Consider the following 23,502-nt stretch of genomic DNA (forward strand, 5'->3'; position numbering starts at 1 on the left):
GAGGGTGTGGTGGAAAGGGGACTCTCTTGCACTGTTGGTGGGAATGTAAATTGATATAGCCACTGTGGAGAACAGCATGGAGGTTCCTTAAAAAACTAAAAATAGAACTGTCATATGACCGAGCAATCCCACTCTTGGGCATATACCCTGAGAAAACCATAGTTCAAAAATAGTCAAGTACCACAATGTTCATTGCAGCTCTATTTATAATAGCCAGGACATGGAAGCTACCTGAATGTCCATTGACAGATGAATGGATAAAGAAGATGTGGCACATATATACAATGGAATATTACTCAGCCATAAAAAGAAATGAAATTGAGTTCTTTGTAGTTAGGTGGATGGACTAAGAGTCTGTCATACAGAGTGAAGAATGTCAGAAAGAGAAAAACAAATACTGTATGCGAACGCGAGTATATGGAATGTAAAAAAATAATAATGGTTCTGAAGAATCTAGGGGCAGGACAGGAATAAAGATGCAGATGTAGAGAATGGACTTGAGGACACGGGGAGGGCGAAGGGTGAGCTGGAATGAAGTGAGAGTGTGTCATGGATATATATACACTACCAAATGTAAAATAGATAGCTAGCGGGAAGCAGCCACATAGCACAGGGAGATCAGCTTGGTGCTTTGTGACCACCTAGAGGGGTGGGATAGGGAAAGTGGGAGGGAGACACAAGAGGGAGGAGATATGGGGATATATGTATACATATAGCTGATTCACTTTGTTATACAGCAGAAACTAACACAACATTGTAAGACAATTATACTCCAATGAAAATGTTAAAAAATAAAAACCAACATGGAAAATATGAATAATTTTTTTTATATAAAGGAAGTGTGTTTTGGGATTTTATCAGATTTTATTTTTACCTAGTCTGCTGTCTCCGTCTCATCTCCTTATGTACACATATATGATTTCAATTCCCAACAAAACCATTGGTTAACACATTAACTATTACAGAAATTAACCAGATTCCAGTTTTTTAAAATGACCTTCCATTCTTAACACTACAGTCCTTTGATTTGTGTAGTATGTAGTTTGCCATTTCATTCCTTAATTTTTGCTCTAGTGTTCCTTCTTTTCTAGGAAATCCATACTGTACTTCTCAAGAGGGAATTTTTAGCAAAGGAGTTAAGAAAGTCTATTTAAGGAAATGTGCACAAAGAGAATAATAATTGGTTCTGTTTATTAAAAGCTGTTCAAATTGTCTGAATATTAGTTGCTGTTTTCTTGAGTGGGAAAAAGATTAGCATAATTTTATATCTATAACATATTTTATCTTCTGGTTATTAATTTTTTGGCAAATTATGAAAACCCACCAATAAATTAGTATTATTTGGTATTCTGCAAATGGAAGGTTTTAAGTAACTGTTCATATTTGTATTATGAAGGAGTCAGTACACACTGAAATGTGATTACTTCAGAGTGATTCAGTCATATCAATGTCCAGTGATTTGGGGTGAGGAATCTCTTGTGCCTACTTTGTGCAGACACTGTGCTAAGCATTGTTGAGGATAAAAAGACTGAAATCCATTATTTGTTTTCTTCCAAACCAGTTATAAGAAGTATTACACACAAGACAGTAATTTGAAAATCACATTTTGGAAATCTTTGATTTTTATTTTCTCTGTTACTTAAATAGGGGTAATAACGCTTGGCGGCCAAAGATGAGACAAATTAAACCCAATTCCTGGTAACTGTCTCCTTTAATAGCTTACTTAGTAATGGAATCAGAACCTGAATCCATGAATGCCTGCCTTGAGAGACCAAGTTCATTTCACTGTACTGTATTAGAAAAAAAGATATCACCTTACAGAAATTCTCATCTACTTTAAAAGAACAAATTTAATCTATTTAACAAGACTATGACTGGTCAATTCAAATGAAATTATAGTGGAAAGATGCTTTAATTCTGTTATGTGCATAGGAATGTCTTAAATTAGAAGAAAGTGCTTAGCAATATATGTATATTTTTTTCTCAAATGCAGAGAAAAAATACTTAAAGTCAAAATACATTTGGTGTTGGTTACAGTGCCTGTGTCTTCGTCCTGGGGCAATTAATTCATTTGAGGAGTATAATTCTGCCTTAGTTTCTCTTGACCCAACTTTATGTTCTTCACCAAATCAGCCAGTTCCTTTTCTTCAGTCCCCAAACCCCTCCACATAGTGGAATTGTGGCAAATTGCATTTTGTTGGAGATTGAGAAAGCCCATGATAGTGAAACTTTTATTTTTTCACAATCATTGCCTACACAGTAAGCAACAAAAGACTAGAACAAGCTGTAGTCTAGAAACCCTTCAAGCATATGAACAATTGCCCCAAAGGGCCCCTATCAGGTACACTGTAGCAGCCAGAAATCAATCGGTATAATGCAACCTTAGTTCCCATATCTCCCTTTACTCTTCCAAATGGGTTAGTAAAACTTTACAGTAATTGGCAACAAAGACAGTTGAGCAATAGAACATAATCCTCATGGACTTTGTACCAACTACCATATAAAAATTCTCTGCAGCAGAATTTATAATATTACTAGCACTCAGGTATATGATGCATGTATTTGCTGATTTTTCTCACACTCTGTCTTCCAGGCATATAAAAAATGAGAATAAAGTTAACATCCCTGAAAGGCATATTCATAATAAATTATTGCTTGGAAACTACGGTTTTCAAGTTTAATTGTCTCTTTCCCTTCTATAGATTTATAGTATCTTGACATATGAGAGGAATAAATGGGAAGGATGACTGGGGACTCATGGATCCAGTAAAAGAGGGAATGTGATATTTTGCCACCTATTTACCTTATTATAATTTTTTGAGGATTGAGTAAAGTAATTCAGTACAGTCTCCAATAACAGGAAAGCTTTGGATATGGAGTTTTTTTGGTCAAATAAATGATCAGATTAAAATGAGCATTACTGAATACAGTGATCTTGTCTTAACGTTAGTTTAGTTTTTGAAAAGTGTTTTTAAAAAAGTATCCAGCTGCTTTATTTTTTTTTTTGGTCTAAGTCTGAAGGGGGAAAGGAGAAAGGATCTAACATGTGTCCCTCTTTATGCCAGTCATTAATTTGTATCTGTATTATTTCTCTTCTGCACGATCACTCTAAGATATATATTTAAATCTTTGTCTTTCAGATAATAAATACAAAGTTCAAGAAGACTAGGTAGCTTATCAAAAGTGACGTGTACAGTAATTGGTGGAAATGGTTATGGTGGATTCACCCACACAGTTTCAATGTTTGAAACTTGTATGTTACTTTTTGGTCTTCATTTTGATTATCAAATGCTTACATAAAGAGTGAAAGATAGGACTAAATATGTGCTGATCCCATTCCTATAGTTTACATGTAGGAAAGGAGATTTCTATTCCACTCCCTAGGAGAGAAAAGTACGAGTTGAGTATTACCCTCATGCTCTCTGTTCTCCATTCTCCATCTCTTTTGGCCAGAAGAAACTGGGCTGTTAGCCAACTTTTGATACTGGCCAATATGTCACAAGACCTTTGGCCTGTGAAATATTTTGGTCCATAAGACATTTGGTCCATTCCAAAAGGTCCTTAATATTTGGTCCTATATAAAATGTCCATGAGCTTATTTGGTCCATGCCAAATGATTTTGGACAGGACCAAATTATCAAGGACCTTTTTGGTGTGGACAAATTTCTTATGGATGTTTTGGACAAGACATAGTCCTGCAAGGAACTGGTCATATGGTTCAGCCACTTTTTACAATTTTGGTGGGTTTGCCTTTAGGAGAGTAAGGGGGAAAACTCAAGTCCAAGGATTTCTTGCTTTAACACTTTTTTTCCCCCCTAAATCATTCCACATATTTCTCTGAGGGCATTTTATATACCTGAGGTCTTCAATCACTGTGGCTTGTATGAATCATTCAGTGAATCAGTAAACAGACAGATAAATGGAAAACAGAGCACTCATTTAGATATTTGTTGTTGACTTTTAAAGTTTTAGAAATAAATTTCTCAAAATATATTAAAATTATTCTTTCAGTTTATTTTTAGATTAAAGGAATTAGTCACTATAGATCCTAAAATCATTTTTTGAAAGTGTGTTGAAAGGTGATTTTAGAGGCTGTAAATAGTTTTCTACATTGGATAAGGGACTATGGGCTGAAGAGCAGTTTTATTTTTCAATATGTTGTGCTACTGTATGGTTAATACCTACATACAACCCCAGGCAGGCTTATCCTACCATAAAAGACCTCTATAGGGTTAGAGGTGGGATGACTTGTTTCCTAAAGCATTTTGATTAATGATTCATATATCATTCTGCTTTTCAAACATCACACCAACCATTTTATCCAAGAATTATTGTGTTACTCAGAGATCATTTATAATTTCACAAATGTTCTCTCCTTGTATGTATATAACATTTGATATAAATTCTAATAACATAAAAATGGCAGTATTATTTTTGGAGCTGACAATCCACACACTATTGCCTTTATGGAGTTTACCTAAAGAGATTAGGTTCACATCCAGACCACTTAGCATGAAGATTAAGTTAGGACCAGAGAAGACATTTTGGTTAACCAGCACATAGACAAAGGCACAGTAGACAATTACTACGAATCCAGAAAAACTGTCACATTACAGGTACATACCAGGAGTTGGCACAAGGTAGGCGTTTAATGAAAAATTGCTGAATGAATGACTCCAAGGCAACTTTGGTACTGGTTTGGCAACCAGACCGTGTTAAGAGGAGAGAGCAAGCACGTCTCCCTTGCATGCAGAGAGAATAATTAGAGAAAAAATTCCCTCACATCCTATGAAACCAACATCCTTTCTGGCAGACATTTTGAACCTATTGGTGGCATTCTTAGCAAAAGGTAATAACCATGGTTCTAATGGACGAAGGACTGAAGTGAGATCAGATAATACAGGCCTTGATTGCCTCAAATATATTGTTATTTTTTGGCAAAATATTAGGCTAAAAGTATAAACTTTGATGCTCTAGTTTTCTTATCTATTAAATAAGGGTACTGTTAACTGCTGTGTTATCAGAGAATTCTCAGGAGTCAAAATGAAATATTAGCGAAAAGTTTTTTTAAAATAAGAGAAATAATATTAAAACTGACTTGGAGTTGCCAGAGGACTGCTGGTAGTTAGCTTGTCTGTAAAAGTAAATGACATAAAAATAACAATTACATTTTAAAACTGATTATTAGGAATTCCTTCTGTTTAATATTTTACTTGAGAGTTTTAAAAATTACTATGAATTATTAATATTTATTAACTTAAGACTATATCATTTGTAGCTGGAGCTAAAAATAAATCTTTTATGTTTTTATTGATTTTTAGAGGTGTAGAGTAGAGGTTTTTAGATGTTCTTTTTAAATAATGAAGATGATATTTTTCAATTATCAATAACTAAACATAAGAATTCATTAATTTCATAATGGCTGTAGACTAAAATGTTCTAGATTAATCTGCTATTGTTTGAAATAGGAGCTTGAATTATGCTTAGACCATGGGCTTTGGAGTCCAGGGGAATTCCTTTTAATTCCTGACTTTGATAATTAATAGCTGTGTGACTCTGGGCACATTCTTTATTACTTATGTATTTTTAAGTGGAAAAAATATTACTCTCTACAGAATCATTCTGAGAATTAAATGAGATAATGTTTGTAAAATATGATACCTGGTCCAAGTAGATACTTCAAACAAATAGATTTTTCAAATATTATAAAAATGGTCATGATTATGGATAACACTAAAAGTAATGTGGTTATAGTTTTATAACAACTTACACTTAAAAAATCATTTTTATATGAATTCGATACTTTTGATGACTTCTAAAATATTTAGAAAACTTTATTATTTACAATTTAGGGGAAGCAGATTTTCAGAAGGTGAAATGCCCAGTGTTTCTGGTAGTTGACAGACAGGATTAGTGTTCAAATCTTTTGACTTCAATTTGAATAATTTTTCTACAACAGAATGATTTTCCATTTTAAGATAACTCAGGTTAGTTTTTAAATGATTGATAATTTCTCAAAGCACTCTTTTGATAGTCAGTATGATCTTGATAAGACAAAGTGAAGAGGTAGTGACCAATTGCAGTTAGAATCATAGGGTGGAGAAAATGCTAGAATAGAGCAAAGTTAACATTAAACTTTAGATTGTCCTTTCCAAAGAGTACGATACATTTTGAAAGTTATCATTCCATTATATTTTAAACTCCTTTCCCTCATTTATAGTGACCTTACAAATGTCAGGTTTTCATTTCCAAGGCTACATGATCAGAGCCGTATTTTGAGATCACACACATGCGCACACACACACTCTCACACATCATATATGCATACATACGTATATAGAATTTAAAATATGAAAGGAACATTGGAATTGGAAATGCAATGCATATCCTTGTATATATAACAAGGCACTATGAACTTTGCAATATTATGAACTATGTTATTCCTAACCAAATGTATGCTTTATACATTTTGATATGAAGACTAAATATCTCATATAGAAAGAGCCGGGCTTTCCTGGTGGTGCAGTGGTTGAGAATCCGCCTGCTGATGCAGGGGACACGGTTTTGTGCCCTGGTCCGGGAAGATCCCAAATGCAGCGGAGCAGCTGGGCCTGTGAGCCATGGCCGCTGCGCCTGCACGTCCGGAGCCTGTGCTCCGCAACGGGAGAGGCCACAGCAGTGAGAGGCCCGCGTACCGCAAAAAAAAAAAAGAAAGAGCCGCCAGAAAAAAATTGAATCCTTGCCTAATGTCATAAAGTTTTATGGTCACCAAATTATACATTTTGAAATGCCATAAGTACTGACCTGAAGTTGTTTCAGGACTTATCGTAGAGAAATTCTCCAAAGACGCTGGAATAAAGTAAAGTTGGTTTGAAGTTAAGGCTTAGAGTATAAATATATTACAAAACATTGAGTGCAGTTTGAATATTCATCCAACGGGCATCTGATCTATCAGTTTCCATTTCATTCTTTCTCATCCTGAATGTTCCTATTTATTTATTTAATTATAATTTGATTGTGATACTTTTGATGAATTTCCAGAAACTCTATGTATTCTCTCTATAAATTTACCTATGCAATATATTTGCTTTATTTTACCCATTTAAGAAAGATATCTATTTATTCATCATAATTATATAGAATAATTTATATTTAAGAGACAATATAACACACCATATCTTGTCAGACCTAGAATCAATGGTTTTGCACTGAAACAAATGGATGCCAAAATAATCTTACACATGATAATATCTACAGGGAACAAGTACTGTTTAAGTATAAAGTGCTTTTCTCATAAAGGATAAAAACTAGCTATTTTCTTCACCCATTAACATGTTTAATATTTTTAAAGATATAATGACAACTATATTAAAAATAAAGAAAATCAAAGCATAACTTATGATCTAATGAATTTGTTTCATTCAAAATAATATTTATGGTAAGTGGGTTAAGAGGTATGTCCTCTTCTACTAACTAGATTGTTTATTACATTATTTCTTCATTACTGCACTGTCTTCTTTCTAAAGAATCTATAGCAGTTTCATAAATGATATATGGTAGATTATTGATGAAGAAGATAAAATAAGTTTTATGAGATATTTTCATAAAGAAGATAATATTTTAATTTTAATTATGTTTGGTTTGACAGTATACTATATAAAAATCAAAGGTATCTGTGAAATTATTAACCAATTTAAAAATGTAATAAATTTGAAAATTCACATGATGCAAGTGAATATTAAACTTAAATACCTAAAATTAAGCTTCATATTATGTTTATAAATGCGTTTTAATATAGTTCAACAAGTTAAATGTAACTTCAACTTCTGGATCATATTCTTGAGTTGATGTTGTGATATAGTTTATTGCATTTATGATCCTTATTCTAAGTTAATTCAAAGGATATGGTTTTATTGAATAAAGTTTTTAAAACCACAAACTCCCCTCTCCCAAATAGTCCCACCATAGGGAGTCATGAAAATAAGTTTCAGCACACCTGTCAATTCATTTGCCTCAGCAGACCTCCAGAAACTGATGCCTATTCAAATAAAGATAGCAAGATACCACCTTTCTAGGAGAAAATTGACTATTGAAAAATAATCAATATTGTTTAAAGACAAAACTATTACGAAGAAACTCTAATATAAGCGCTAAGAGCGCAGATATTAGGCTAAGACCACGTGGGGCAGAATCCTCAATCCACCTTGAAATAGCTAAATTTTCTGTATGTTAGTTGTCTCATCTGTAAAATGGGGGTAGTAAAGATATTGTGTAATAAGATTGGTATGAGGAGTAAATGTGTTTATAGAAAAACCACCTGTTGTAGCTAATAATAGTTAGTAGTAGTTTTCAGCTCATTTGAATCAGACAAAAATCCAAAACAGTCTCTGCTCCAGCAGCTGTGCCAGAGGGGACCAAACCATCAGTAGAAGAAGCACTTAAGAGCTTGAGCTGTCTTCTCACTGAACAGGCATGGCAAGATATAGTAGGGGGCTTAGTGAAAGAGTACTGTGCTTGATGAACACATGCTGTAAAGCAAAGCAACTAGAGGTCTGCAGTTTTGTATCCACTATAACAAAATTTTAAAAATGATGTTTTTTTTATGTTTCCTTTAAGAGCAAATCTGTACTGACATCTCATTCTGAAGCAAAACTATTTGAACTGGCAATAGGCTGTTTGCCTTTCTTTCACTTAATGTGGATATTTATATATATTGATGAGCTTTCTAACATCTACAAATTTCTGAATTCTAAAACATATTTAGCCTGAAGGTTTACAGATAAGAGATTGTGGATCTGGATGGGCCTGGCAACTTACTATTGTTTTCAACCAAAATAGGACTCGGTATACATCTTTGTTGAATTAAATTGAATGGGAAATAACTAAAATGGAAAATTTAGAATAACCTAACATTGATAGACATTATTGTCTTGCTATTGTTTTTGATGCGCTATATCTCTTCCCCTTTCATTTATTTTTATCTTAAAATTATTTATCATTTTAAAATAAAGTTTTATTTTTTATAAGTAACTGGGATGAATCAAACTCATAATCCCCTCTTTTTACTTCCTTTCCTTCTTTTAAGTCCTCAGTCAGAGACTGGACTTGCCACTTGACTATGTAATCTAATAATATCTATATGACTATCACAAAGTAATGTGTCACTTTCCAATGCAGGGTTCCTGGAAAGTCAGGGTGTGCTTGGCCAATGGCAAAAGTGTGATCAGACCCAAAAACATTTATGCATGCCAATATTTTCAGAATCTTTCTGATGTTTGATATTTTACAAACATTTTCTCACTGACATTTTTCTTCAAATACAGTTTCTCCATATTTTATTTTTCTTATGTAAATGTGTTACCTCAGGCAATAAGACAGGTTTCTAAAGTCCAGGATGATTCCACTGCTCTCCTGGTACATAGCTAGAATTTTAATTTCCTAGCTTAACAATTCAAAGAAATCAAATAATGTTCACAGATACCTGTAATATCAATGCTGTTCACATCAATATGGAAAGTGACCAGTTGGCTGGATTTATTTGCTTTAATGCCTTGAATCATTTCTTCTTTTATATTTTCATCTGACACCCACTGGGCAAAGAGAAGGTCAAATATGACTATAATGCTGCCATTTCTGCAAAGAAATAAATGACATAAGAGAAAAAAGTTAGCTTTCTTCAAATGATTTGTGTTCAATTTATGTAAGTGTCTTTGAAATTCTCCACAGTTATCCCCTTGTTAATCCTTATTACACCTATACAAAGTAGGTCATGTCAAATATTATCTTTATTTCACAGGTGGAAGAAAGTGAAATTAAAAGACAATGTTTCTCCAAGAACACAAAGATATATCCAGAATTAGAACCTGATTTTTCTGAGTTCCACATTAGCATGCTAATCCCTAGGCTAGACCACAGATACTTGTGTCAAATTAAACCAAATCACATGGTATCATGACATTTATTCTTATTTTACTGTTTGAAAAAATGAAGAATGTGAATTTTAATTTTTCATAGATGACTTCTAAGTAGGAATAGGTCTAAAGTAGTTTCACTGATTTCAGAGAAAAATTTTCTATATAGTTTATGAAGGCTTGATAGCAAGCTTATAGCAACTAATTTACACCTACTTTTTCTTCTACATTCTTAATATAAAATAAATGAAATATGTCCTGATTTAGAAGGGTAGAAAGAAGACAAGCATAAGTGGATTATTGGGAATTTGTGGAATATTCTATCTCATGGTCAAGGGTTGGGATTATCTTGCCTACTCGTCTCTGACCATAACATTAGAATTCAATTACATGACCCAAGTCATCTTCTCTTTTACTTCATCGCCTTCTCTGAAACATGCATTTTCAAAGTTTTCTTCAGTGGTGATTTGTTTACAGTTTAAAGAATCATAAAAATGAATAAATTTGGGGCCAACTAGAAATACTGGAGAGATTTTTGCTCTTCTGTCTACATTTCTACTTTGCTACTGTGCTTTTAGGATACAACTGCTTGGGAAACAAACTCTAGCTCTGGTCTTCATTCTGTATCCCTCAGTAAGCTGGGGGTACTCAGGGTTTACTTGGACCCTTAAGAGGCAGACTAAGGAGAACCAAATTTTGCATGGTATGTTTGCTGGTTCTGAAATTTACACATTTACATTCATATCCTTGTGATATCTTTTTTTTTTTTTTTTCGGTACGCGGGCCTCTCACCGCTGCGGCCTCTCCCGCTGCGGAGCACAGGCTCCGGACGCGCAGGCTCAGCGGCCATGGCTCACGGGCCCAGCCGCTCCGCGGTATGTGGGATCTTCCCGGACCGGGGCACGAACCCTCGTCCCCTGCATCAGCAGGCGGACTCCCAACCACTGCACCACCAGGGAAGCCCATTGTGATATCTTTAAGTTAATGAGTTTCTTGAAGGACTTCATCAACTCCTGAAGAGTTCTTTATGTATCTGTATGTATATATGTCTTGATAAAACCTATAATAAATGTTTATTTTCCTCCAAGACTATATACAGGATAAAAATGTTCTTGAAAGATCCCAGCAGATCAGCATTTCCTCTCGGTAGGATATTCCTTTTTGGTTTCTGTGCTACTATTCAGGTTCATCGTTTAGCAGAAGTGATTCCTTTCTGTGTAGCTAGCTTTTCATGATTGACGTGAACAGGATACTCTGACCAATAATTGCACATTTCACCTCTATTAAATATATTATTTAAAAATGTTTAACTTTCCAACCATCTGATTAAATCAGAGTATCCAAATCTTGTAAATGACAAGGCTCCTTAGTAACTATTTAGATACTGGTTCCCCAAATTTACCCACACATGGAATCACTGCTGTCCTTTGATAAAAATAGATTTCATCACAGACACTGTTTTTATCTCTTCTTCCACACTTGTTAATTTTTCCATGCTGGCCAGTCTCTAATTTTGTTTGAGAATAACTCTTCATTTTCTCATGGCTTCTCCAACCATTCCTCATGTCAATGATAGTTTTATTCATGGACATATGACTAGGACCTGGTCAGTGGAACATGAGGGGATGCTGATTGGAAACTTCTTGAAAACTTTTCTATATTTAATCAAATAAAGGTTCATAATGGACTACTACTCTTCTTTGTTGAATGTTATTATGTCTACATGTAATTGCTGGAACTGTCACATCTATCTTGGGACCATGAGGCAAGCTATGATTGACAAGCTAAAGATAGTACAATAAAACAATGAAACCATCTAAATTCTTGATTATGTCTCTGTCAGTGTTCCACTGAGTTAACCTCTGCTGAAACCTCCAGATTTCTTGTGATGTCAGATGGTAAATTCTTGTTGTTTAAGGCACTTTTAGTCATGTGTTCGGTTAATTGCAATTAAGAAATCTTAACTGACATACAACTCTCAGGCCTCATCCATATTTATTTAAACAGGTGCTCAAGAAAAAGGAGGTGACTCTCTTTTTGCATCTGATGTTGGCCAACATAGCAATTTTATAAATAGGGAGAATGAGACTCAGAGTAATATAGGTAACCTTGCCTAGAGTTATACAGCTTATTAATATCAGAGAGAGAGAGAGAGGAATAAAACCCAGAACCTCTGTTTCCCAGATGTGTTTTGCTATAGTTCCTATCACCACCCCACGTACCACTGCTATCAACACCATTATGAACTATTTGTCAATAGGAAAGACATTACAACACATTTGCCTAGATGCAGGTCCAGGTTTTTATTATCTTGCATTGTTACCAGAACTTTCTATCTAAAAAGATACAGAAAATAACTAGTTGGAATTGGGGGGGGGGGAGGATGGATATTTTATTGCCACCACACTTTGAGAGATAGAAGCTTCCCTCTTTTTGTCCCTTGCCCTTTTCCCCTCCTCCTCCCCCTCCTCCTCCCCCGACACCTGTTCTTTTTCTTCTCATTTTCCCTCATCCTCCATCTCTTCCTCCTCCTCTGCCTCCTCCTTTTCATTGTCTCCTTAACCAACCTCACCCCCCAAAATTCTTAAATGGACATAGTTAAATATGGTAAAAATAAAGTGAGAGTGAACAAAGTCTGTTAGTTTCTCTGTCTTCAATTTCTAATCTTTACCTCCTTGGTTGCACAGCAGATAGCTTTAATTCTGATTAAATCAGATTTTTCTCTTTGTGTGACTTTCACATATTAAGTTTGACTGACCACTTGCTTTTATTTTATTTGTGTTAAGGCGTAAAAGATGTAAGGTAATTTTGGTAGAGAGCATACAAATCTGGGATTTTCTTTCACTGAGTTGAAAGTAACTGGATAAGTTCATCCTCAGGCATAAAACATCTTCATATGAAAGATGTGTTTTCTTTGTTGTGAATTATACATTGCATTTAATAATTTATACTTTGCGAGGACAGGAGTTACAGATCCTATATCCACATACAGTTGTATTCTTTAAAATTTATTTCTTATTCAGAGTAAATGTTGAGATAAGAGAGATATACAGTAGAAATCAGGAAAACCACAATAAACCTTTGTGTTTCATGTAATAAGAAAGCTAAAGCTGTTATGTTAGTAGTTTAGTAATGATCTCTATCACTGCTGTGAAATTGAATTTATTTATTAAGGTAACGCAAATTCTTCCTTTAGGAAAAAAAAAGAAACAATGGCCATTTTTATTTCAAAGTACTGTTCCAGTGGAATATCTGAGTCTGCTTTTTTTTTTTAACAGATAAATCCTATCATTATACAGAGAGCCTGTGTGCAATAAATCAAATGTTTCTTATCTCTTATTTTCCTTAATGATACTGATAACCTCTAGGATTGCTGAGTAAACAAAAATCTTTTCTTTCCTAACTTGATGACTTATCTGTGCTCAAAGGGCAAAATAAGCTTCATATTGCCATAAAGTATAAACAGCACTTTATTAGAAGTGTAAACAGCACTATATGAAGCAAAATAAGCTTCATATTGCCATAAAGTGTAAACAGCACTTTATTTATTGCCATAAAGTATAAACCACACTTCATATTGCCATAAAGTGTAAACAGCACTTTATTAGAAGAAACTCCTAAATGCTCTTTGAGTCAAAGCACTTTCCACAAAGTAGAATAATAGAAAGTGTTCCCAGGTGAGGGTAAACCATTTGCTTGTCCTGTAGAGTGGCTCTACACACACACACACACACACACACACACACACACACAACTTAGCAGGGGGAGCAAGATTTGACATTAAATAATATTTTTAAAAGGAAGAAGAGATAGATTAATGACTAAGTTTAGTATTCTGAGTGCTATAACTTGACCATGTACACATGCATGGGGTGTGTATTTCAGTAAAATCAGTAACAAAAAAGGAAATAGGCATTTTAAAGGATTTTTAGATGTATTTTTCGCAGTTGGTGTGGCTATTGTTAGTTAGTTGAGAAGTCAGTTATTTCTGTGCCTTGATTTTATCAATCAGAGTTTAAGGTGAAAATAATTTACAAAGGTAATTAGGAGTCTGTCAATTTTTTCTATAAGTGGAATATGTCATTTTAAATGTGATTATTTAAAGTAAACCTAAAAGTTTGCTTGTTACTTTCTTTCCTGCTTCTGAATTTCTTTTCTCATCCTTTTCCTCTCAGTCTCCCAAAGTACCTACCTGTAATTTATCTTACAGACATTTTCATGAAATTCCTTTGCATTACATCCTTTAAAAACTCACTTCTGATTTAAAAGTAGTTCAGCTACAAAGAGGTGAAAGTCTCTCTACACTGATGAAGTATATTATTTGAGAATTGTTGTAAAATATGTATCAAGGTTTAGGCACTATATTAGTCTTCTAGGTAGTTTAAAGGAAGGGAAAGAAATAATTCCTTAGCTCAAATAATTTACAGTTTCACATATAGTGATTTTACTATCTAGAGAAACATAAGTTTACTTAATAAATATCAGAGAAAATGCTTGGGATTTGATAAACCACCAGACCTTGTATAAAAGTCTATATTCAGCAAATTTTCCCAATATAGTAAAAACAAAGTTATCCAGCATGTTGTAAACAAGAGAAGACAAAGAGTTCCATTAGCAAAACTGTCCTAATAAACTCTGCACTAGAATACGTGCTTTGCTTGGATTTCACTGGTTAGAGCCTGAGGAAGGCGAGGAAGGACCAGGTTTACCTCTCCTTAAGCAAGGTTTTAGTTCTAAAACCTTTAAGAACTAAATTTGAATTGAAGATTTAATGCAGATCTCCACACTCAATCCTCTCCAAAACTGGAAAAGAGAAATTGGTTTCACTTATCCCAAAGCAGAGAAATAAAGTGAAATAAAATCTTTCATGCATGGTTTTACCTTCGCAGAATAAATACTGAATAAATATTTTAAAACAGCGCTTTGAGGAAAACACACAAACAAAAAATAATAATAATAACCTCTCCTGAGAGTCCACCTGTGTCATTATAGCCCTGAAATTAGGCCATGAAAGAGGCTATCAGAGATCATAAGCCCTGGAAAACAGGAGTCAAAGCCTCTGTGTTGTGGATAGGAGTGAAGCCAGTAGATGGAGGTAGGGTTGACTGGCTACTGAGACTAAGATCTCATGAATATGCAGTGGGATAAAGAATGATAAATAGGTGAGAAAGAAAGAAACAGAGTTCTATACTAATGTCAGGACTTTAGTGAAGACCCTGTACCAAGTATCTTTGGTGCCAGGCTTTCAGGTTCAATTGTTTCTGATCTGAGATAGGAGATTAGTCTTTCTATAAAGTGAGGCTCACTGCATTCTCCAATGACCTGGGGTACCCTATGGCTTCTATTTGATATAGGTTAAATGTCAGGATTCCTAGACCTCTGCATACAGTCAACCTCAGCCTTCTCCATGTGTCTCTGAAAGATTTTGCACTTAGGAGAGAGAAACATGTTAATATGAGAGAAATTATCTAGCATTATTATTATTATTTGTTACAAATATAAAAGTTTATACTATGCCACTTTTCTCAATCCTCCTTGAAAATGTTGAAAATTTAAAATGTTCCATTTTCTCCTAAAAATAGTGGCACTCTCTTACAAATATTAGCAAAAAGATCACTATTTTTTGATCCTGTGCTTTCTAGCTATAGAAAAATTTTGAGCTGTACTTACTCAAATTGTAAAACTCTTGAGTTTTTATATTCATTTTTCAGATTACTTGATTGAAAGATATCATCTATCTAAAAAAGAAAAGGTTAAGACAAGGCATATTAAATTTAAGATTTTGTTTAAAATTTTAAACAAAGTAATCTTTATATTCTACTTAGAACTGTATTGGGGTGATTTCCTTCTCTGTGATGATGGGTCTCATACATTTAAGTATCCTGAGCATATTACATTTATTGACTAATATTTTTCAAAGAGAACAAGATCTATGTATCTTTTGGCAAGTGGTTAGCGAAACTATGTTATGAAATTTTAAATTAGTTGAGTAGAGAAGGTCTCCTACCATTTGCTGAACGTCAAAAGCAAGAACTTTGAAATCCACTGAGAGTTTGTCTTGCAAATTAGGATTATATGTAACTCCGGATGTTATTGTCAATGTCCCTCTGGCTTCATGACTTTTTCCAAATGCTGCATCTAGATGAATTAATAAGAAACAAAATGCTGAAAATGTGAATAATGAATAAGAGAAAATATGCACATTCTGCTTCAGGTGAAACTCACACAATGATGAAATCATTAGTAAACGTAATAATAATGATGCATTGACCTGGTATGAGAAGATGTTATTTCTTCTTTTCCCAGATCGGGAAATATGGGCTTAGATTCACTAAGAAAATTTCCCAATGTGACAGAAGGACAGATCTGGAATTTAGACAAAGGATGACTGACTTCAGAACCCAAGATCTGTCATATATTGACACAAATCTCCTAGTCCAGAAGGAACTGTAGAATTAATACTTTAAACAATAACCTTGCACTTCATCTACACAATTATCATTGCATAATTGATGTAACATATTATTAATACTATTTCATTTGTTTTTTAAACATTCAAAATAACATTTAGATTTGCATATTTAAAAGTGAAAGGCAAGGACAGACTGAGGAACTGTCATGGGTTGGAGGAGTCTAAGGAAACATGATAACTAAACCCAGTGTTGGAATCTGCACTGGATCCTGAACAGGTAAAGACATTAGTGGAAAAACTGGTGCAAGTTGAATAAAGTGTTTGGTTCAGTTAATAACATTGTAACAATGTGAATTTCTTGGTTGTGACAATTGTACTATGTGTGTACTAGATATTGACATTAGGGGAAGCTGGATGAATGTCTACAATTTTTGCAACTTTTTAAAAGTCTACAATGGTTTCCAATAAAAAGTGTTAAAAGTATATTAAAGTAAAAGTATGTACTAAAGGTAGAATGTCTTATATCCTCTAGTGTTCTATTATTACCTTATCTCAAATCCCTTCTTATATTCAGTTGTTCACAATTAAATCATATTAACATTTATAAATATTTATTTTTCTGGTAAAACAACTAACTTTTATATTTTTATTGAGCATCAAGGCTTCCAATAGATCTCCAAATAATTACATATCCTTGAAGTTATTCACAGCATTTAAGTAAGACCAAAGCAGCCTCTTTTCTAAAAGTCTCAGTGAATTTCTATAATTTATTAAATTGTTCTTATAATTATATAAAATATCACGTCTTCTTTCTCTTTAAAATATATTCCTGTATGTAGCTATAGTAGTTAAATAAACCAGAAATTATATTGGAATTATTTTATAAAACTATAAATCATATTTATTACATTCTAATTTACTTATTTACTAAAGGAAAAGAACTAACTCAAAGGATGAGCATTTTATTTTCTTGGTAAAACCAAAATCACTCACATATAAAAGGTTTTTCCCTGAGAGTTTTCAGAAGGAATTAATATGCCTATATATTATTCATCATTTTTTTAAAAATGTGAAAATGTTCTCAGAAAAAATAAATCCAATACTCAAGTTTCTGCTATGCTGCCATTTAAAAAAAATTATCTTAGAAATGAATAAATGGTAAAGAAGAGCACAAGTTCTAAAGTTGGACTGTCTATTTTGCACCACCTGGCAATGTTGCAAATTTAAGCAAGTTACCTAAATTCTCTGTCTCTGATTTTTCACCTATAAAATGAGGGTAACAATAACAACTAACTCATAGGTTTGTTGTAACAAGATAATACAATTGGAGATCTTTTAAAAGCAGTTGGTACAGGTAATTTAGCTCTAAATAAGAATTACCTTTTCTTTTTTTTCTGTAAATCACAAGTTGCTACTCAGGCAACTTGAGATCTTTATAGATCCACAATTACATTCAAGTTGCCTTATACTGTTGCAATTCAAATTGTTGTACTAATAAAAGAATAAAGATATAATTCTCTAGAAATAAACAATATTTTTTCTTTAACTTGGCCTTTAACTTATCCGCTTCTATGGTCAACAATGTTTGAATAGGTTTATGACTTAAATTCTATTAGAACAGACCCACAGGCTATGAACCTACTTTGTTATATGTTGGAACTGAGAACATTATCATTTTTTGTTTTAAAAACTTAGTCTCATGTTTGAATTCTGAATTAAAATCCAAATTATATACCATGTTAAAAGAATTCTATGCAGTAAACTACGGTGAAGCATCTGGATGCAATATAAATACCTTGCCATGAAAGCACAGCAATGCATACAATATGCTGGCAGGATTCTGGAGATTAAAGTGTATACATTCATCTGAGAGCTTTTTTCTGTAGCCAAGTCTTTGTGACTTACCTCTTTCTGATCCCTTGATTGACAGCCAGGCCACTGCAATTAATCCAGCACAGAACACCACCAATATGGCAAAGAGAGCTGCAAACATGACTTCATAGGTGCTGAGAGAACGGCGCCTTGAGGGTACAATTTGCTTTGAGCCCATCTTTGGTTTTTGAAGGTTTGCTACTCTAAGGGCTCTGAGAGAGCATAGGAGCTTCACCAGCTGAAGAGCACAAGCTCTCAAGTTTTCCAAGAGGCTTGTCAAACAAGTCTACACTAGTCTTACTAGTCAGTGTAAGTGAGTTGTGTATGTCCCTTTGGCAACATTATGTCTCTATACATTAAGTAGCTTTAAAAGTGCAGTTAATGTTTAAAAAGACATTAATGAGTACAGAGAAGCTTAGAGTTGTAAATGTTAATCACCTGAACAGGCCAGTTGTCGGTGTGAATGATACTAACTGCATGTTGTAAATAAAAATGATACTTTATCATTTTGAGAACTGGTAGAAGAAATATGAAATTCATGGTAGTCAAATTAATCATTGGGCACATGCACATGATATTTGTAAAGAGTCCCTAAAAGATCAACCTTCCACCCTCTGACTCAAGTCATTATTAAGGCATTTTTTTCCTGTTTTATGTAGGTATAGATATTCTAAAGATAAATTTTAAGCACATATGTGTGTATGTGTATATATATATATATTGCCTAACATATATATTAATACTTAATCTCTCTTTCCACCCTCCCTCTATCCCACTTTCTCTCTCTTTTTCTATATCTCTGTGTACATATATATATATTTCTTATTGAAACCATCACAAATTTTGTAATCTTCATTATGTCACCCATGTGAAGTTATATGCAGTGTAAGGGAGTATTGATCTAACCTAAAGGAAAGTCTACTGAAACAAGGTTTCATATGCCCACTTTTTATGGCCTCATTTAGTTATCAATGAACAGGAGTAGCAGCTGTGAGAGGAATTAAGCATTTTTTTTTCTATTTTAAGAAAGTATTCTGGGTAGGGAAGACATTACTCACTTGCCCAAGACTTTATCCTTTTAAACATGCCAATAATAACAAGAGGACATGTTGAGAATTCCACACTCATAACTGTGGTTATGGGAAAACCAGGACTGTTCTCTGATAATTAAAGTACAGTTTATCATGGGAACTTCCACACTTTGAATAACAATGAGTTTAGAATTAAAAATTGATAAATAAAACCAAACCTGTTCTGAAGTAAACCAATTTACCTCTTTTTCTGGCAAGTAAAACGGGCCAGAGATAAGGAAGTACTAGGTCAGGGGTTAATGTGCTGAAATTGTGGCATTTTATAACTGGCTAAAATAAGTGAGAGCCACGTTTGTTTCTTCTTCACTCTTGAAGGAAAAGAACCACATGTTGCTCTCTGAAAGTTTTTCTGGTAAAAAGTGGAATATAAATAAATAAAGGTATGTCATGGAATGTATTTACATTTTTTATTTAACTGAATTAATACTAACAGTATTCTTAATCCCTTTAAAATACACATGAAATGAGAGACACCACTGTTGGAGTTGGGAGAACTTTATCTTATTTATATTCTAGTAATAGGTAAGACCCTCCCATACAATGGGAGCCTGGAGAATGACACTTGAATTTGGGGAGCCAAGAATATGGAAGTACAATGACTGTTTTCTTCATTATAGCTGATGTAGGTGCAGCATATTTGCTTTCAGAAAATCGAGTAGAACTTTGTTTTATTTTGACTTTATATAAGGGAAGGAGAAGATAATAAAATGAGTTCACATACTATGCTCCAAGCACAGGACAATAATATATTAATCATAAGATTGAAAATAAAAAATTATATACTTATGTTCAGAAATGAAATCAGCATTCATATTATAAATTTTCCTTAAATTATATGTTTTAACTGATTATACTTAATATGTTCAAATAAATGAGTAGAAGAATAGCTTTCCTTTAAAAAGGCATTAATTTATAAAGGACAGAATGAAATAAAACAAACAGGCTAATGTGAAAAATGGACAACTCATATGTGCTGAAATTGAAAAATTTACTAAAATAAAATGGAACTTGACATATCATATAACAAAACTCATTAGGCAGTTATAATGATAAAGAGTGAGTGGTATTGGTCCAGGGGTAGAAAAATATTTCAGTGGAATAGAGTAAAGATTGCCCAAACATCCTGATTCATATGTGGAAACTTCACATGTCAAAAAGATAGTCTTACCAATACATGAGACAAGGATGGCTATTCAAGAAATGATGCTGGGTCAGCCAGTTATTCATCTCAGGATAAATAAAATTAGATCCTTATCTCACATCATGAAGAAAAATAAATTCCAGGTGGGTTAAATATACAGAAAAACTACAGAAAAATGTTTGAAGAAAATGTAGGAAGATGTCCTCCTGATGTGGGATATTAAAGGAGTTTTTAAAAAAGAATAAACATTTTTTATTTTATTAAAAAATAAAAGGATGAACTAAGAAGAATATTGATAAATTTAGCCAATAATAACACTGACTGATTTTTAAACAAAAGATATAAAAATAAAGTAAAAACAAGACACAAAACAGATTGTTTCATTTTTATTCTTTTATTTTTTTACTGTGTATGTTTTTGTTTGGCTACAACAGAACAGCAGTGCAGCAAAGATTTTTGTATGAGTTTCTGAAATTTATTTGGAAGGTAACCCATGGAAAGTCCATGAAATGAGTTGGGAAATGAAAAGTGGGGAAAATAAAGCCAATAAAAGTATGTAATCAAGTCGGAAACTACCATAGGCTCAGGAACATAATCCTGCTGGGGACTGCATGAGACAGAGAGAAGAGTCCTCAGGATTACCCTAATTAATGGGCAAGGAAGCAGGGATGTTTATTAACCAAATAGCCTTGCTCACTGGTACAGGGTAGCTTATGGGACTTTAACTCTCCTACTTTCAGCTTACCCTGTGTGTGTGTAGAACATTCATGAAAAGCTGCCCTCAGCTTGCAGAGATGAAGAGAGCCTATGTGGGAAGTACCCTTATAGTTTAAAACTGAAAAACATTTTCCATAATTCATGGAGAATTTCTACTAGTTAACACATAAAAGACAAACAGCAGGCAATTAACAAAAACACAAACCCAAACAAACAATAAGGAAATAAAACACGATCACACAAATTTCTACAGGTTCTCACTTTTAGTAGATGGTCAGCTTCAGTAGTAATTATGGAATTCCAATTAAAATTAAAAATGAAATATTACTGACCTCAAATATACTAGCAACAATTAACATCCTTAGCATTACTAAGCAGTGGCATTCATCGCTTGTGAGAAAGAAAATTCAAATAATCATATAGAAGAGCAGTTTGGTAATATCTATCAAAACTAAATATGTGTATACAATTTGACCCCCAAATTACTTTACTAACTATACATCCTAGAGAAACTCTAATACTTGCAGGCAATGAGATGATATTCATTACAATACTATTTTAAGCCCCACAAAATAGAGAGAAAACTTGTGTCCATCAATAGGAAAATGAATTGTACTTTTTAAATAATAAAATATTATACACAAGTTAAAAGTGTACAAACTAGGGCTCTATGTACCAGCTTGGAAATAGTAAACAAACTTTTACACAAAGAAACAAGCTATACCCCAGGATCTGGCCCTGCCCATCATCAGACAATTGATAGATAGATAGATAGGTGATAGATATAGATAGATAGATAGATAGATAGATAGATAGATAGATAGATAGAGCATTCTATCCAAAAGCAGCAGAATACACATTCTTTTCAAGTGACATGGAACATTCCCCAGACTAGATCACATGCTAGGCCACAAAACAAGTCTCATTAAATTTAGGAAGATTGAAATCATATCAAGCATCTTTTCTGACCACAGTACTATGAGACTGGAAATCAACTACTATGTTGTACACCTGAAGCTAACAATATTGTAAGTCAATTATATTTCAATAAAAAACAAGAAACAAGTTGCAGAAGAATATATGCAGTGTTACACTATTTAAAGTCAAAATAGAAAATAATTTGTTTAGTAATGCAGTTATATGCAATAAAAGTTTACATGGGAATGGTAAATAAAAACTTCAGTATCATGATTACTTCTAGGTAGGGATGGGATTGAATAGTATGGGAGTGGAATACCAACCAAGAGGACTTCAACTGTATTTGAATTGTGTCAGTTCTCTTAAAAGTTTTGAAATAAAATTAGTAAACCATGTTAACTTGACAGAGTTAGATGATTAAGACATATGAGTTAATAGTTTTCTGCATTCTTCTATTATATATATATATTCTTCACTTTATATATATATATACATATAAAGTGAAAGGGAAAGCATGTGATTGATGTCTCTGTGTATTAGTTTCATCTTTATTAAATAACAACTAAATTTTAAAAATCTTTATGCATAGAACTTTCTACTTTGAGAAATGTGGAAGTCACAGAACCATCCCCCTTAAGTCAGTCATTGAATATTTATAGGAGGGTAAAATATCTATTTTAAACATATATTTAAGAACTTAACCATATAAGTTAAAATGATCTAGATGAAGTAGAAACAAATAAGCAAGAACAAATATTTGGTATTGTCACTGAAGGGAATATGTAGCTCTGGATAGGTCAGCATCATTAATACTTTTAATGAAGCTTTCAGTGAGGAAATCAAAATTGTGACCAGTTCAGTGATGGGAATGACACATTCCAGTTAAGTGAATAATGAAGTAGGAAGATACTTGAAAATAGTGAAAAATGGAGTAGGTAGAGCCAATATTGAACTTTTGGAGACTCCTAGAGGAGATTATATGTATTTTAGCCTATAATGAATGAAAGGATAAGAATTGGAAACTAAGAAAATTAAGAGTGTATAAGTTCTTGTTAATATCATTGAAGCATAAGGACCAGAGGGTTAAGAATCATGGTGCATAACATAGCCCATTCATTTGCTCAGTGTGATTTTATACTCTGACTGCCCTATGTATCTGTAGTAATTGCAAACAGTCTCTAAAGATTAAGGCCCTGATCATTTATAAAACATTTCTTCCACTATTCAGTGCCGCCAGCCACGGCAGGTCCTCAAAGTGTAGCAACAATCGACGAGAGGGGGTAGGGAACTGAACGCACCAAGGTATGGGATCAGAAGGGCACAAGCAACTGATGGTTGCAAGGCAAGTTTAATAACAAAGCATAGCCGTATATATACCCCTAAAGCAGGGAATTTGCTTAGTCATGCCTTATCGGCATCAGCTGGTTGATTGGCTTCTTG

The 23,502-nt window shown here is 33.5% G+C and overlaps 1 protein-coding gene across 2 annotated transcripts in view; it reads right to left on the reverse strand.

Annotated features, from left to right (window-relative positions):
- Positions 1-18,373, reverse strand: part of TMPRSS15 (transmembrane serine protease 15) — a 148,886-nt gene extending 130,513 nt beyond the window's left edge. The window contains exons 1-6 of one of the 2 annotated variants that reach the window (XM_059063873.2): positions 18,229-18,373; positions 15,919-16,049; positions 15,582-15,649; positions 9,482-9,633; positions 6,805-6,849; positions 5,099-5,134 (exon numbers count right to left, since the gene is read on the reverse strand). In XM_059063873.2, the coding sequence (XP_058919856.1) occupies positions 5,099-5,134; positions 6,805-6,849; positions 9,482-9,633; positions 15,582-15,649; positions 15,919-16,049; positions 18,229-18,373 (577 nt within the window). The remainder of the gene's footprint in view (positions 1-5,098; positions 5,135-6,804; positions 6,850-9,481; positions 9,634-15,581; positions 15,650-15,918; positions 16,050-18,228) is intronic. The other variant, XM_059063874.1, reaches the window with a different exon arrangement.
- Between the last annotated feature and the right edge of the window lie 5,129 nt (positions 18,374-23,502).

The sequence above is a fragment of the Kogia breviceps genome, chromosome 5 (assembly GCF_026419965.1).
Source record: "Kogia breviceps isolate mKogBre1 chromosome 5, mKogBre1 haplotype 1, whole genome shotgun sequence".
In the NCBI taxonomy this organism is placed as follows: Eukaryota; Metazoa; Chordata; class Mammalia; order Artiodactyla; family Physeteridae; genus Kogia; species Kogia breviceps.